The 15,226-nt window shown below is 38.0% G+C and overlaps 1 protein-coding gene across 18 annotated transcripts in view; it reads right to left on the reverse strand.

The window, feature by feature from the left end:
- The window catches only part of SOX6 (SRY-box transcription factor 6), a 375,371-nt gene that overhangs the window by 83,423 nt on the left and 276,722 nt on the right, over positions 1 to 15,226 (reverse strand). For 14 of the 18 annotated variants that reach the window (XM_064657436.1, XM_064657427.1, XM_064657438.1 and 11 more), the window contains 2 exons: positions 9,978 to 10,076; positions 6,884 to 6,963 (listed from right to left, as the gene is read on the reverse strand). In XM_064657436.1, the coding sequence (XP_064513506.1) occupies positions 6,884 to 6,963; positions 9,978 to 10,076 (179 nt within the window). The remainder of the gene's footprint in view (positions 1 to 6,883; positions 6,964 to 9,977; positions 10,077 to 15,226) is intronic. The other 4 variants (XM_064657444.1, XM_064657441.1, XM_064657445.1 and 1 more) reach the window with 1 other exon arrangement.

Genomic DNA, 15,226 nt, shown 5'->3' on the forward strand with positions numbered 1-15,226 from the left:
TACAAGTTTCCTGATAAGTGAGTTGATGCCTGTGCCATTTATGATCTTAATGGTAAATTCTCCCTGGAAAAGAGCATATGGGCCTGCAAGGCAGCTGTCCTGCTCGGTAAGATCTAAAGGTGCAAAAGGTGGGAATCGTGCCAGGAGCCTGATCCCTATCTGCCAGATTAAAAAGTCTTCCCTCTTGGGAGAGGACAGCAGGAGCAGGACAGGAGCACTTCCCAAGGTGGAGGAGGGGTTGGGCATCTGAAAGGAACAAAAAGAGAGAGCTGTGCCAGTCTGGGTGACAGTCTGGTGGTTAGGGATCTTCCTGCCAATGGTGAAAACACCAGCCCAGGAATGGACTTAGGCTTGCCACCACCAAGACAAGTACTAGAACTGCTTCAGATTATAGAAACAGTCTCTTTCTTAAACATTCCTATACATTTTTTAATAAATAATGTGGCACTGTTCCACTAAGCAAGAATGAGCGTAACAAAGACGTGCTGTTTAAAGCGGTTTTGGAGGTCCAGAGCATTAAATGGGTGCAGAAAGCCTCTTGCAGCTGCAGTGCTGCTGTGCCAGGCTGATTACTCTAGCTAATGGCTTTGTTTGTTTGTCTATCTGTCCATTTTTACCAGCTTGAAGAGAATAGGGAGATTTCCTCTCATTTTAATTGGGGATGACATTACTGGGGGAGCTAGGAAAATCCTCCTAGGCAAAATTTCCTCACAATTGATACTCTTCTGCAAAAAGTCTCAATTTTGATGGGCTGTCCTTTCCTGAGGAAAATCACTTTACCAGATAATTCAGGGCTGAGGATGAGAAGGAGTAGGAGAAGATAAAGTATTAAGAAATTCTGCAAAGAAAGGAGGTCATATGGTAAAATATTGACTCAATGACATCATTTTCATTGATACTGCCACTAATATAATTCAACTTGATAACACAGATATTACATACAGAGACATAAACGTTCAAGTAGGGAAAGGCACAAGTATAACTATTTCATTGATTTTAATTAAATTTTCCTAAGTATTGCAAGGTTGGCATATTTTTAATTTTATTTTCATTAAAGGACATGCTTGGTCTCTCAGAGCCCTAATAAAATCTTCTTTCGACCTCTTTTCTTTCTCTGCTACAACTTAAATTTCTACATAAGAAAAGGACCAAAATATTTAATTTACTACTTCCGTATCTTGAAATTTGCACACACCATCCCCTTAATTTAGGCCACTATTCACTGTATCATAATAAGGAACATTCTGTTAAAATATGTCCACCTAGAGCTCAGTAGTCTTTGAGTGCTAGATAAAATCATTCTATAAGGCTAATGAAGACAGAAACTCTGCCTGTAACAATATTAAGTTTGTTTTCTCTAGTGATTCGAAGAAGTGAGCAATCTGTCAGTAATTCATTGAGGGAAATTACTTGTCTTGTAGGAATTCCCGCTGACAGTCACTCACTCATAGTGCTGACCCAAACATCTACCCGCTGACAAACAAATTACACTGTCTTAACTTTGAAAAGGTAACTAGCTGTTTTTAATTTTGATTGGTCTAACCAATTCTCTTTCACATTTACCCAATCCTCATCCTTTATCGTGTTAAAAAAAAAAAAAAAAAAGAAAGAAAGAAAAAGGAAAACCCCATGGTTTTTGCATTTCAAGAAATTATTATTGCCTACATCCGAGAGTGTTATGTCAGATAAAACTGTTAAACTGTGTCTAACCAACATTAAGACTGGCAGCCCTGCCAGTGACTGACTGGGTGAGTGAACACATTACTGAGACAGCATTGTAGAAATTAATTTTCTTCAATAAAGTGATTTTTAAGGCTCATATATTTCACAATCTAAACATATGTCACTGTTTCATAAACAAAATAAATGGATTAAAATAATACATTACCAATATGCTGACACATGGAGATATTTTAATTAGAAATACTTAAGCTGCGTGATATTTAACTGCTATATTTGTTGAAGAGGAGCATGCATCATTTAATAAGACATAAGGCAGGTACATCACTTTGCATGATGTGGTACCAGAGTGGGACCAAATCACCTCCAGTGTGAGCTATCACTATCATATCATATTAGCCCCACTGAAAAATTGTGGTAAGGTTACAGCATACAGAGGAAACTCCGTAAGAGCAGCAGTCCACTAAAACAACCTTTTCATTGAAATAATAAGTCACCCAGATTCTAGTTCCTGAGAATAATATTTCTTCATAAAGGGCCACGTTTAACAACTTAGCTATTTAAAGGCCATATTTACATGACTGTCGCATTACATTGGCCTCTTTCCTGCACATTCTTCTTGACTTACTTTAAGGACCAGCACTAAAATAGCTGAGGAAAGCAAATGTCAACTATGTCCTGAAATTTATATGTGTGAGAGAATTGGAATAAGTAGAAATGTAATATATTGTTTACTGTACCAAGTGCCCTCTGTCCTCTAAAGGTCAAAAGCATTGTAACCTTGGAGTTACAGTTTCTGATTGTTCCCAGGGTTAAATACATTATCAAAATTAATGGTTCAAACCCCTCAACCTTCAGATATATGAGTATTCATGCCTCCATCTGCTGAACTGTTCAACTAAAAATAGCATTCTTTGGCCTTCCCTCTACTAATATTGTGCCCCTGAGGCAGGCTGTGCAATGCTTCAGCAGTACACCGGATCTGCACCCAGCAGTATTAAAAAAAAGGTCATAATATTTGTCTGCAATTAGAAGAGAATATTGAGGAGCAGGATGAGATGGGAGGGCAGAAAAGAAATAGAAAAATATGTGTTTAGTTAATTTTTTTTTTTTTAAACGGGTTATAAAAACTTCAGGTTTCAAGAACACAGCTGCGACTATAGTTAAGACTTGCCAAGGTTCATTAGTGTTATAAGCGATAAATTTTGAAGGACAAATTACACAAATAGTTTGGGGAAAGAGTTATGAACGAAAGCTTTTTTGTTTTGCTTTTTTTTCCCAGAGCTCACTTTGTTTAGGAATAACTCCAGTTAGCATCATTGTAGTGCTTCCATTTCTATCAACAGTTTATCAGTCGTGGTTGAGAGAGTTGCGACATTTCCTTATTTACCACAGAGACAGTTTTGTAGAAATATGTAAGAATGAAGGCAGATTCTTTTTAAACAATAAAGAGCATATAGTAACATGCCTTGAAAGTAAGGATATAGGTGCCACCTCTGCCAGCACTATGACTTCCCAGTAACTAAGTTACTGCTGCCAGCAACATGGGATCTGGGAAATCCCATTTCATGATCAAGTTCACTCATTTAGCAAGACTGCTGGCCACACATATCTAGCATCAGTTAATATTAGTGCAAACGTCTGACAACTGTGGAAAAGATTCAGGGAAACGGGAAAGGAGAGAAGCTCCAGAAAAGGTATGTGTAAAGAGAAGCAAAAGGAAAATTATTGACAGATTTTACAACTCGCACTGATTAGTTAAAGCAACATTCTTTTGTTACACAAATGCATCAGAACTGTTTCACACACCACTATGCACACATGCTACAGGTGTATTTGGTAATATATCTGTACACTAGCAGAAGTTTGATTTGACCAGATTCATTCACAGCTGTTTGAAGCTGGAGGGGTAAACAGAAATAGCTTGGTTTTTCTGATTAGACTGTACTTAAAGAACTGTTCTTGCATCAGCAAAATCCCTCCTCATACCAAGAATCCTAACAAGGCTTAATCCTACCAGGTATATTATTTAAATCTTTGGCTGAGTTGTTGAGGAAATTGGTGAGATGTGGCTGAGACAGCAATGGGAAGTGTGGGTCACAGAGTTTTAAGCCTTTTTTGTCAACAACACCTTCGATGACACCTTCATGAGATCAGTATACAGATTAAAAGAAGCTATCTGATACCCACCCAAAGCCGAGCAAGCCACCAGTTTGGGAACATGGACTGTCATAAATGTGTGGTAGTTACTATTTTATTTCAGGATACTCAAAGCTGCAACTGAGTATTAATGGTATTTACCATGAGCTGATTAATGTGATGCAAAAATCTAAAGAGCAGATGGGTCAAACCAATCTGTTGCTGAAGGAGAACTTTTTTTTCTATTTTTTTTTTTTTAATGTTGCACTTATGAGTGAAACTAGTTACTTGAGGAACTCCTGTATATCATTTCAGTAAAGTCTTTTTTTAACTCATGGAGATACATAGTTCCCTGGTGAACCCAAATATAGAATTCAGAGAAAGTACATTTCGATAACAATGTGCTAAAGAGCTTGAGTAAGATGGGCAAATCATTAATTACAACTTCCCCTCTGGAGAAACATCACCTGGGGAATAATTGCTATCATTACATGACGTACCTGGGAGTAAGTGGTTCTCTGTGCTGTTAGATTCAGAGCTTGCATAGAAGTTGCCCTATCACACAGGAAGATGAGAACACAAATTTGCTACTAGCCCCCACCTGGAGTATGATCATCCCCAAAAAAACCCCATAAGTGGAAAAAAGGAGGGATTACAAGCTTGAAGCTGACAGAATGTCCACTGCAGCTGCATACAGATTATGGAACATAATTTTGGAACTAATAATAATGCCCTGGTAAATTGAAATATTAGAGCTACTGCAAAGCTCTTTGACTTGACATAGCTTTCCCTCCCCAAGTTCTCCAAACATGTATATTAGACACACACTCACATGTAGAAACAAAACCAAACCTGCAAATGAAAGCTATTTCTCCCACTGGCTGAAAGGAACAGAGATTAGTTTTGTGATCAGTATTTTTAAGCACTTGGGAAATACTCAGATACCATGGCCACAGCATTCATGTAAATAAATAAGTGGGTGGGGTGCATGGAAGAAAGGAAGCAGAACGGAGAAAGAAGGGGGAAGGGAAGCAAAGATGGAAAAATTAGCTGAAATTCTACACCTCTAACAGTCTTCATGACGCATCAGGTATAACAACAAATTCCCTCCAACAAACACACCCAAATAAGTAGTCATTTAGGGAACACTTGAGAACTGACACAAAGAGAATATTAATAGAATATTAATAGTAGGAGTAAATAAAATTTGATTTCTGACAATTTGACAATCTGATGAGCAGGTATGAACCTTAGTTTAAGTACTATATCACTTAAGCTCTTATAACCATGAAACCTTAAAGGTTGTGAAATCCCCTAGAGGTGAAATTCAAACAAAATAGAAAAGGGGGGGGAAACAAACAAAAGAAAAAAGAAGTCTTTTGCAACAAATATAACAAAATGGAAATTCAGGCCCCTCGAGCCTGAATGTTTCTGAATTTACTAGCACCACTTTCTTGGCTGGTTGTTTTCTCTCTAATTGTTCTCATCAAGTTTAACAACTCAGTTTATCATTTCCACAAATTAATGAAATTGTACTATTGCTGTAGGTTCAGATCAAGTCTAACGTATAAATATGTGGGTCAAGTTACAAATGGATCCTGTAAAAGGAAATAATCAAAATGTCTGTCGTTTAGATCCTGTTTCTTTGACAGTTGAACAGTTTTCATGCTTTCCTGCCTTACAGCCTTGTGTAGGCACAGTATTTGTTTTAGTGCATTTCAAAGCAGCAAAAATAGTCTCTCTCTATTCACAAAGCCGATTTCTGCAGTATTTTCTCTACTAAAGCTAATGAGACTTTCACTTCAATAAATAGTCAAATACAGACTTTCAAAGGATACCTGCTTGCTATTTTTCCTTTTGAGAAACTTCCCTTTGGTTTGAAGCCTGCCCAAGGTACAGTCTTAACATTACATTATCATGTCCCAAAAGCATTTTTTGGAGATCTCTGCCTGCAGACTCAGGGTGTTCTGACAAATTTTGATTGTACGTTAGGCCAGACCTAAGCTCAAGAGGTCTTTTTTGCCAGCTCTGGACCATCAATGAACAGCGAATTCTGCTGCCATTCTCACTTATCCTAAGTTAATCTGGCAAGAATATCAGCATAGGGTAAAGACGAGAGGGTTTTTAATTTGCTTTGGTCCCTCTGGAAAACTATATAGTTACAGAAAGGTAAGCAAAGTAGATATTTGGATATTAACATGGCAATATTTTGCTACTCTAGGCACAATTTATTCCTACTTCGCTTCTGAACCTGACTCTAACCTAACTCAAATAGGGGTTTCAAAGGTTTACTTGCAAATAGTTACATGCATCTTTAATGGCCTTTCCTCTCATGTTCACTGTCACTTTCTTTCCACACATTTTAACTCTGAAAGCTTTTGACTGTTTCTTCATTATTTATGACATTGTTGTGTCTTTTCTTGTGAAATTAAAAACTTCTTGCCACAAGAAGCTAGCTAATAACATGGCACATAAATCTTTCTTTCACAACATTTCACTCTGTATATGCCAAAAATAAATAAATGGCCAAACTAAGGCTCCTAACCATGCTTGGCATCTGACCAGCTTAATGCACAGAAAGGTTGAGATTAAATACAGTAGCTAAAAGAGTTTGCAATTTATTGTATTGTCAACACCACACTGTTTGAAAAAAAAAAAAAAAGAAAAAAGAAGAAAAGGAAAAAAAAACCACAATAACATACTTTTGTTTGGATACACTGACTGCTTCAATTAAAGGTAGTACATTGCAGCTACAGGGGAGAGACCACATGAAAATAAAGTACCAAACGATCTTTGAACTTGTCTCCCATCAACTGGTCGTATAAATAAAAAAATACCATTAACTGCCAATACAAAACACACGGAACAATGTCTTTCACTCACAGTATCAAGGTTGGCTGCACATTATTGTATTTGCTGTACTGTAAGTACATAAGGTGTTAATCCTCCTGGGCTGTGCTCAAAAATTATTTAACATTCAGACTATTATTTAGCATACAGCTGGTTAGCAGTTTTCCCCTAAAATGTTGGCTTCGATCCCACATTTTTTTGTTCTGGCACGTACCTGGAGCTGTAAAGGGCTGAGTCCAGAAGCAGCAGCAGCTGCCATTGTTGATGGAATGAACTGCACAGGGTAGTTATCACCTGTCGGGAGAACAATGCGTGCAGGTTCAGACAATGAGCAGAGAATAGCAACAGACAAGTGCAAACAAGGACCTAGGATTGCCTGTGCTCCACAGCACTCCTTTAAGCCTAAACATCTGCAAAAACAAAAGGCTTCACTGGGCACAGACTTGCCATGCTCCCTTGGAACTTTTTTTGTTAGCAGATAGCTGGTAGGCAAACTGGCAAAACATAAATACGATGCTCGTGATTTTCAAAAGCAAATGTTCAAATCAAGTGTGTAAGCCTGGGCACAAAATGGGCCTTAGAGCCACAGACATACAGATAAGATACTCCAGGAAACCCTAGTGGCTCCCAGAGGAAAAAAAAAATTATTTTCACCACATGTCTCTTAAAACAAAAGAAATTTGTTATCACCCAAGAATTTTCAGTCCAGTTTAATGAGGGGTGATTTCTTTTTAGTGTCAAGTGGCTTCTGTGAAAGCTACCCAGTTGGCTCAACACAGGTTGAGGTTTCTTGTTTTCCTTTGGGGTTCTCTGTCTTGGGACAACTCTTTAAGGTAGTCATAGAGAAAAAAAACTAAATCACTTCTTAAAATAGCTGGAAATACAATTTTAACTTTCTCTGAGATCTGGGGAACTACTGAAGTTGGTAGATTAGACAGCTGCTCAGTTACATGAAGATTAGGGTACTAATGTTTGTGTGTTCTGTTCACTAGAAACTGAAAATGCGAGCCATCTGCATTTAGGGGACAACAAATACTCCAGAAAATAAGAGATACTGTTGTTCCAGATTAAGCATTGCAACATTGTGTCTTATAGCATCTATGAGTGTTCCCACACTTATGCATCACTCAGTGCCTTTGGGACTCTTAGTTGATGTAAGGAGTTAAGGAAGGCTGAAATAATTTAGCAGTGTAATCTGAAATATAAAAATGAATATAGTGATGGATAAGTTACACAGTAAATATGATTTAATGGAATATCACTTTGGCTCAAGCTACTTATTTAAAGTCAGCGTTATATACAGTTTGTAGGCTACATTTTAACAGGCCGCTTCTCCGTACATTTTTGACACTTACAATAATCAGTCTACTTTACACAAACTCTTCCATGCTGAAAGCAGAATGTAGCAATGAGAGAAAATACAGAAATCCAATATAATTTAATTAGGGCATTCCAAGAACTAGATTTTTTTTGTGTCAACCCCCCTAAATAAATAACAATAGCTAAAATCTTTGCAGTCACTGGATTCCTCAGAACTCTCCTTTCTTACCACATGAAGTTCTGTTGTATTCAGCTCAGTTAAAATGTTCAGCTGCTTCACTTTTTTAATAAATTGTACATGTCTAATCCACAAGGTCTCTTTGCATCATATCCATAATACCTCATCAGGCCATTGAGCACAGTATGTGCTTGTACACAGTCCAGTAACAATTGGATTCTGATTGCGTATGGAGCTCTGCTACAATGCATTCACTAACACTATATTGTACTGGTGTCCTATGGAGTAATGTTCAAAATATCTCCTCTTATTTTCCCCATTCCATGAGGCTGATTTTAGTTTGCAATGATGTTGGTGGATTTTTTTTCCTTAAAAAAAAAAAAAAAAGCAACAAAAACCCCTAGATTATTTTCTAAAAGTGCTAAAGCTGCCTCTTTATGGTTAAATAATTCCACTCATGTCTTTGATATTTATATTAAATTATCTGAATAAATAAGATCCTAATCTAAGTTAAATAATGTTTCTTTGAGAAATATCTTACAAGGTTTTTTAAAAAAATCACAAAGATGTTGAATTAATGATGCTTTAAATGGGGGGGAAAATAACCATCCGACTTATCAGCATGGACTGCCTTGCAGAACATTTCGGAGGCATTCTTTCTTTAAATATCATGAATTATTCATTCCTGTTCCACACAGCAATCTCTTCTTTCTCCCTCCCCCTCCGCATACACTTTTTAAGTTCAATACCAGTTGCTTTATTTGTACTAAAACATTTTCCATGTCAAACATATTTTAAAAAAAATCAAACTCTAAAAGAATTCCCTGCGGCACTCCTTTTTCACAGCTGTCATGCTCCTATGGTTTGAAATAGCCAGATATTTTATACCCACAAGCACACACGCGCATACACACAGAGTTTTTGGCTTCACAGTTAATTTAATAGTATCTTCACCACACCCTGTAGTGTTCTCTTGCTCACCTGCTGGCTACAGTTCTTTCTTTTATTACAGGAAAAATAATTTTATAGTTATGCCATTTACTTGCATTAAAATCCAATACTGTCCCTCTTCCCCCTCATTTTAATGTGTTAAATTATGGCTAAGTCCTGGTATGTTAGCAGCATCTTTGTGCTGAGAAGAAAAATTAATACTTGTTTAGCTCTGGAGTACTTCACTGACACCAAGCAGTAAAAGCAGAGCAAAGGTACTTCTTTCTCCCTTGAGCAAACTGAACATGTAAGGAATGCTCTGCTTTTCATTTTTAATTACAGAGGTACATATTTCCCCCTCTCATTTTCTCAGTGCAAGAATGGATGAAGAAGCTTCTTCATAGCTGGCAAGAAATCAGTCAATGTATTGTAGCAATTTTTTTCAAATTTGTTTCTCAATTTGGAATGCTTGCATGAGGATCCATTCTTTTAAATTTGTACAAAAGGCAGCAGAACATGTTCAGACAGGTCTGCCTTAGGTACTGGTGTGTGCTGGTCTTTGATAAACAGGAGTAAGAAGAATGCTGGAAGAAGAAAATCTGTTATGTTTTGCAAACTGATCTGTTCAATCTCCTCACTGTGCTGATTGTCTATTTACATTTGGCTGCTGTTGTTTATATATAAATTGGTGTTTACAAGCCATGGAAAAGTATGCCAGACTTCTGTTTCGTTTGTCAGGTTGAGCAACATTTCCAAATGAATAAAAGCAGTGAGCAATTGTGCTGTGCTGTTCTACATAGAAATAATGTAAATGTTTCTTTTTGTCTTGGATGAAGAGATGAAGCTTAGTGGACTTTATTTATAGGACGTATAGACTTACCTTCCAGAACAAGGCCTTGTGAGCTGTGAGGAAAGAAGGATGTCTGGCTTGTGTGAGACCCAGAGTAGGGGGAAGGTGTTGCTTTATTACCCGTCTTTCCTAAAACACAATTGTAAGACATAAGCTGACTCCCCTCATCTGAGTTACAAAGCTCTTGGTTTGACAATGTTTTCCCTATTCTGGGATTGTGACTTAAAATCTGTCGCTTCACACATGGAACTCAAACTGCCACTTGCACACTCTCCATGTGTACTCATAGGATGAGAGGAAATGGAGTTGGAAGAGCTGTAAGAGATCACCCCTTCCAGGGCCCTACCCTTCCAGGCATAATAAACTGACCAAGAAAAGAGCATCTCTTCTCAGGGTGCTGTCAGGATACAGCAAGGATACAGATGTACTGTGTACTCCCACAGTACACCCACACAGGGTATATATTTTGCTTGTACAGATCCATTAGGATTGAGGAATATGTTAATAGAGGTAACTGGCTAAGGGAACACTGGACCATCTCCCCTGTCCAATGGTACTACTTCAGTTATGCCTTTTGTTCTGAGTAGGGTTTGCTGCAACTCTGCTTTATCACCATTCACATGTTGCAGCAAAATTGGTTTCCCCCACAATTGTCTGTCTGTGGGTAATGTTTGCAAAATTATGAAATTTGCAAATTTCCATGCAAAATCCCACCTGACAATATTGCCTACTACCACGTCCAGCTTTTACCTCAGCATTTAGGAGTGAGGCACATATGGATTGCTACAGCAGATCCTGAGGTTACAGATTTCTTGTTCCAACCAGTAAAACTCAACAGGGAACACGTGACAGGCTTTAACTCATTCCTGAGGAAATTCCATTAGGAACAAGACTCATGCAGCACCTCTGCCATGCAAAGATACACGGCCAACTCGGCACACAGCTGATTTGGTGTGCACTTTTTGTTCTCACCTGCCAAGAGGAACAGCAAAAATAGAGTACTGAGCTATGTACAATCTAAACCCCCTTACAGCTTTAGGAAAAACTTCTGAAATGCCTATTCCAAATGGAAACTGCAATGCTGGATTATCAGTGAAATCCAGCATATCTAACATTGTGTTAGCTATGTGGATTAGCTACCATAATCAAGGAGTTTAATTTGTTTGATGACAAATATTTCACAGTATTGGAATGCTCCAAGGTCCAGTCCAATGACAATAAGTCTGACATTTTTGTTTGTCATGCTTTGTCTACTACTACTTTCATTGATTTCAAAGGATTGATTTGTCCCAGTGCACGTAGAAACAGAATTAGGCCAAAATGTTGGCTCTCTTTCTCATTATTTTTGCCACCAGCCTAGAAAAACAGTCTCCATTTTCACATTGTACTGCAGCATAGCTAAATCTCTGGAAAATTATTTTTGCGTATAAAGCCAAATGACCTAGGTAGGCAGAAAAAGGTTGTTTCTTAGCCATTCTAAGTCATGGTCTTTATACAGTTCTTGCATGAAAGATGAAAAAATGCTTTGAAAATAGACTGCAGTATATCACTCAACAAACCTTTTTAAATAGAGTTTTACTCTACTCAATGTCTCTATTTTCAAAAATCTTTTTCAGAGATATTTTCCAGATGTGGTAAAGAAATGATATAACACAAAATATTTGCAGAAGATTATCAAGCAAAAGTGATCACATATTTTCAAGTCATATGGACTGTCATTATGCAGACAGCACAGAGACCAGCCCTCCCACTCTCTGCTTTGAGCAAACCATAGGTCTGTTTGAGCTCAGTTCAATGTATGGTCTGGCTCCTGCCCAGCATTGCTTCATATCTTTACTCCATCGTCATCCTACTTCCCTGTTCCCTCTCAGCCACAGAATTTGATGGAAGTAATACTTTAGTCACCTCAAGATGGAGGAGGAAACTGTCTTCCTCTTTATTCCACTCACTCTCTTCTCCTCTTGTCCCAGGTCACTAATGGGGACACGCTAATCAAAGATACTCCAGCCCACTAAGTTTTCCTGGATGCACGTGGTTGGTTAAATGAAGGGAAATTTGCACTGGGAGAGGAGGTATAATGGTACCCATGTTACCTACCAGTTCCAAGCAGTAAGTATAGTGGTCACAGTCAGAAAGCCAGTGCAGTTGCTTCGCTGTACTCAGAATGCAAAATAATTCTATTAACCGCGTAGCATCTCTGGGCAAGTATTAGCTTCCTAACAGCTGCCACTCTCAGCTTCCCACTGGAATAAGTGGCAACCCCCACAACCAGGTACTCTACGAGGCTCGTCAAATGCCTGCAGGTCAATAGTCACAACAGTCATTTGAGATGCACAGCGCCCTAAAGTTTTAATTAATCCGGTATACAGTATAAATACTGAAATATGTATAAAAAATTAATTAGGTGGTCTATGCAGCTCTGATTTCTCAATTAGTACTTACCATGCCGGAAAATTATATTACATGACTTTGAGATACATAAGGAAGCATGGGACTTTGGGGATTTTTTTTCTAATGTAATTATTACTTGTCATCAGCACTTGCTAACTTTGGCCTGTTTCACCTCCTAGAACTCCAAAACATGGCAGGGGGAGGGTTACAGCCATCTCAATGTTATAGATTCTGCCAGGCAGTAGGAAACTCTCTCCTGGCTGGCTTTATCATAGCTGTATATCAGCAAGTCCTTAGGGTTTCTGTTCATAATGATCTTCTGAGCTCAGAAGTTCATGAGCACCCAAGCTATGTACTGGAAGGGTCTCAGTACCTAATAAATTCTCCTCTCTTCTATAGGACATTCAATTGAGGGAATGAACTAGAGTATTTTGCTAAATAATATAATTTTATTTCTTCTAGGTGTAGAGTCTGCGTGCAGACTTGCAGCAGTACTTGGTAACTGCTATCTTGGCATTGAACTAAACAGCCATGAAATTGGTTCCCACTTAGCCTACGAAGACATTTCCGCATGGACATGTACACATAATCATACCCCTGCTTGTACACCAAGGCAGGACTCATCTGGGCTGTCCTGTCACACTAACACTGATACGTCGCTTCCACTTCGGAGCTGGCTTATATCTAGCCCATTCTGCAGGCAAAGCAAAGTAAGTGACTGTGCACACAATATTTGACATTCCCTGAATGACACAGTCAGTTTCAAAAGTACTTAGTTCCCACTGCTCCTATTACTGAAATGCCTCTCGCTGCATTTTCTGAATGTCAGGGAAAACTGGCAGGGTCAAAACTCAGTCTTGCCTACATCAAACTGCAGTAAAATGAAACAGAATCTAGACCAGCAAGCTAAAAGGAAATGGTGAGTGTCTGAAGGGTTAATCCATCTCCTATCTTCCCTCAGAGGTATGAATGAGTTTAAACTGACAGTTCTTGAGGTGAAAGTTTCATTTCTCGCAAAAGTAGGAGAGTACAGGTAGTAGCAGTCAAGTTCATAAATATTCCTCAGAAATGACTTTGAAGAACCCTCTCTATGAAAGAGTATAGCTTAATCTCCAGTTTCATTAATTCTTTAACTACCGTGCCGAGAGTGCCAAAAATAGGAATTAATCAATACCAAGTGTAGTTACAGCATTTTTTTTAAATCACGATGTCTCTCTGACAGAAGCTACTGACCTGCCCAGTTACCTTTACCACGTATGCTGTAGAATTTAATAAATATATTAAAGATATAAATATTCTCATTTCCTTAAAGCCACTGGGTATAATCAGATAATTGTAACTTCTGCTCTTTACCGGCATCATCTGCACATAAACCAATAACATATCAGCAAACAGGTTAGCTGTGTTCCAAGATACCTAGGTCTTGGTTTCTTCCTGCACTTTATTCTTCTAACATTTGTTATACATCTCTCTTTCTGCATCCTGGCAAGTTAAAAAATGCCCTAAAGCTGTATCACCTCCTATTAGAAGGTCAATAGGATCAAATTAGAACAGTTGAAGCCTGATAAAGTGTTAGGATAGGTACTATAAGGAACACTTTAGAATAAGTGCAGGAATTTGGTCATGTGCAGGAAAACTTGCTGGTACTCTTCTTCCTAAGTCATTATTTTACCAAGAAGCCTACAGAGGCAAAATTAACACAACATGATTTAACATAACACCTTTCAGGCAAAACCAACAGCTAAGTCATTAGCAGTCGCTCTACAGAAAGCATCTCAGATTAAAACAGGAAAAGCAAGGAAAGCATGTGCTTTCTCTTGTGTGTGAGAAGAAAGATATTAGCCAGGGCGCTGTAGACAATTTCCACAACTGGCAACTCTTTGTCTTTGTAGACAAAATATTCTTCAGTTTGGTCCCCAGCTGCTGTGAATAGCCATCATCCTGTGCCATCTAGAGCTCTCTGCCTTTCAGAACTCTAGTAACTGCTTCCTGCATCCAGTGCACCAGTTTGTCAAATTGGAAAAGAATTTTGGGGGGTTTTATAAGTGAAAATAAGATAATATCTGGACAAAGATTCTAGTGGTTTTAAAGAGGAATGTCTCCAGACTAAAGAGACAGAAGGAAGCGGAACAAACCGAAATACTTGCTGAAATCCTGCTTGGCCTCACTTCATCTAATATTAAGTAAACTTACTAGAAAGGATTTTAGGTTCAACCTGGCTTTTAATTAGCATGCTGTTTACATCATCTATTATGAGGCTTTACTTTGGATTTGACCCTGTTCCTGTTGCAGTCAACAGCAAAATCATCATTAACATCAGTGGGAACCGGATCAATGCTTTACTTTGTACATTTCATATTTAATGAATAAAAAGGAAACTGGTCTTTATGTTTTTTAGTTATTAGTTATCAGGTTAATATGCTAAAGGCAGCTTGACAGGGAATACTATTAATGAGCAAAATAAGGTTGCTGCTTCTGGACTGAGGTCACTTATAAAGAATGTACAAATGAAAATAAGGTTGACTTTTATTTACTTAACTATCTTCCTACATTGAATTCCTTTGGCAAAGTGTCTTTAAACATTTAAAGCCCTGTTTACAAGGAGGCTCTGAAAGTAGCTTCAAACCATTATATCCCTAATTGAATTCCCCAGGAGTCCTGTAAACTTGGAGGAAAAAAGAAAGAAATCATAACATTTGCTAAATCATCTCAAAACATATTTCACTGCAAGGTTATGTGACCTGTTATGAGTCTGAATAATGACTGGAATTGAGCTACTGAAACCTTTTATTAACCAGATTGAAATCAAACAAAAGAGTGAGAATTTTGGCACAAAAGACAAATATACTGAAGATAACAGGGTTAATTAAAGACGTGTAGCTTTTGTA

Source organism: Pseudopipra pipra, chromosome 6, assembly GCF_036250125.1.
Source record: "Pseudopipra pipra isolate bDixPip1 chromosome 6, bDixPip1.hap1, whole genome shotgun sequence".
NCBI lineage: Eukaryota > Metazoa > Chordata > Aves > Passeriformes > Pipridae > Pseudopipra > Pseudopipra pipra.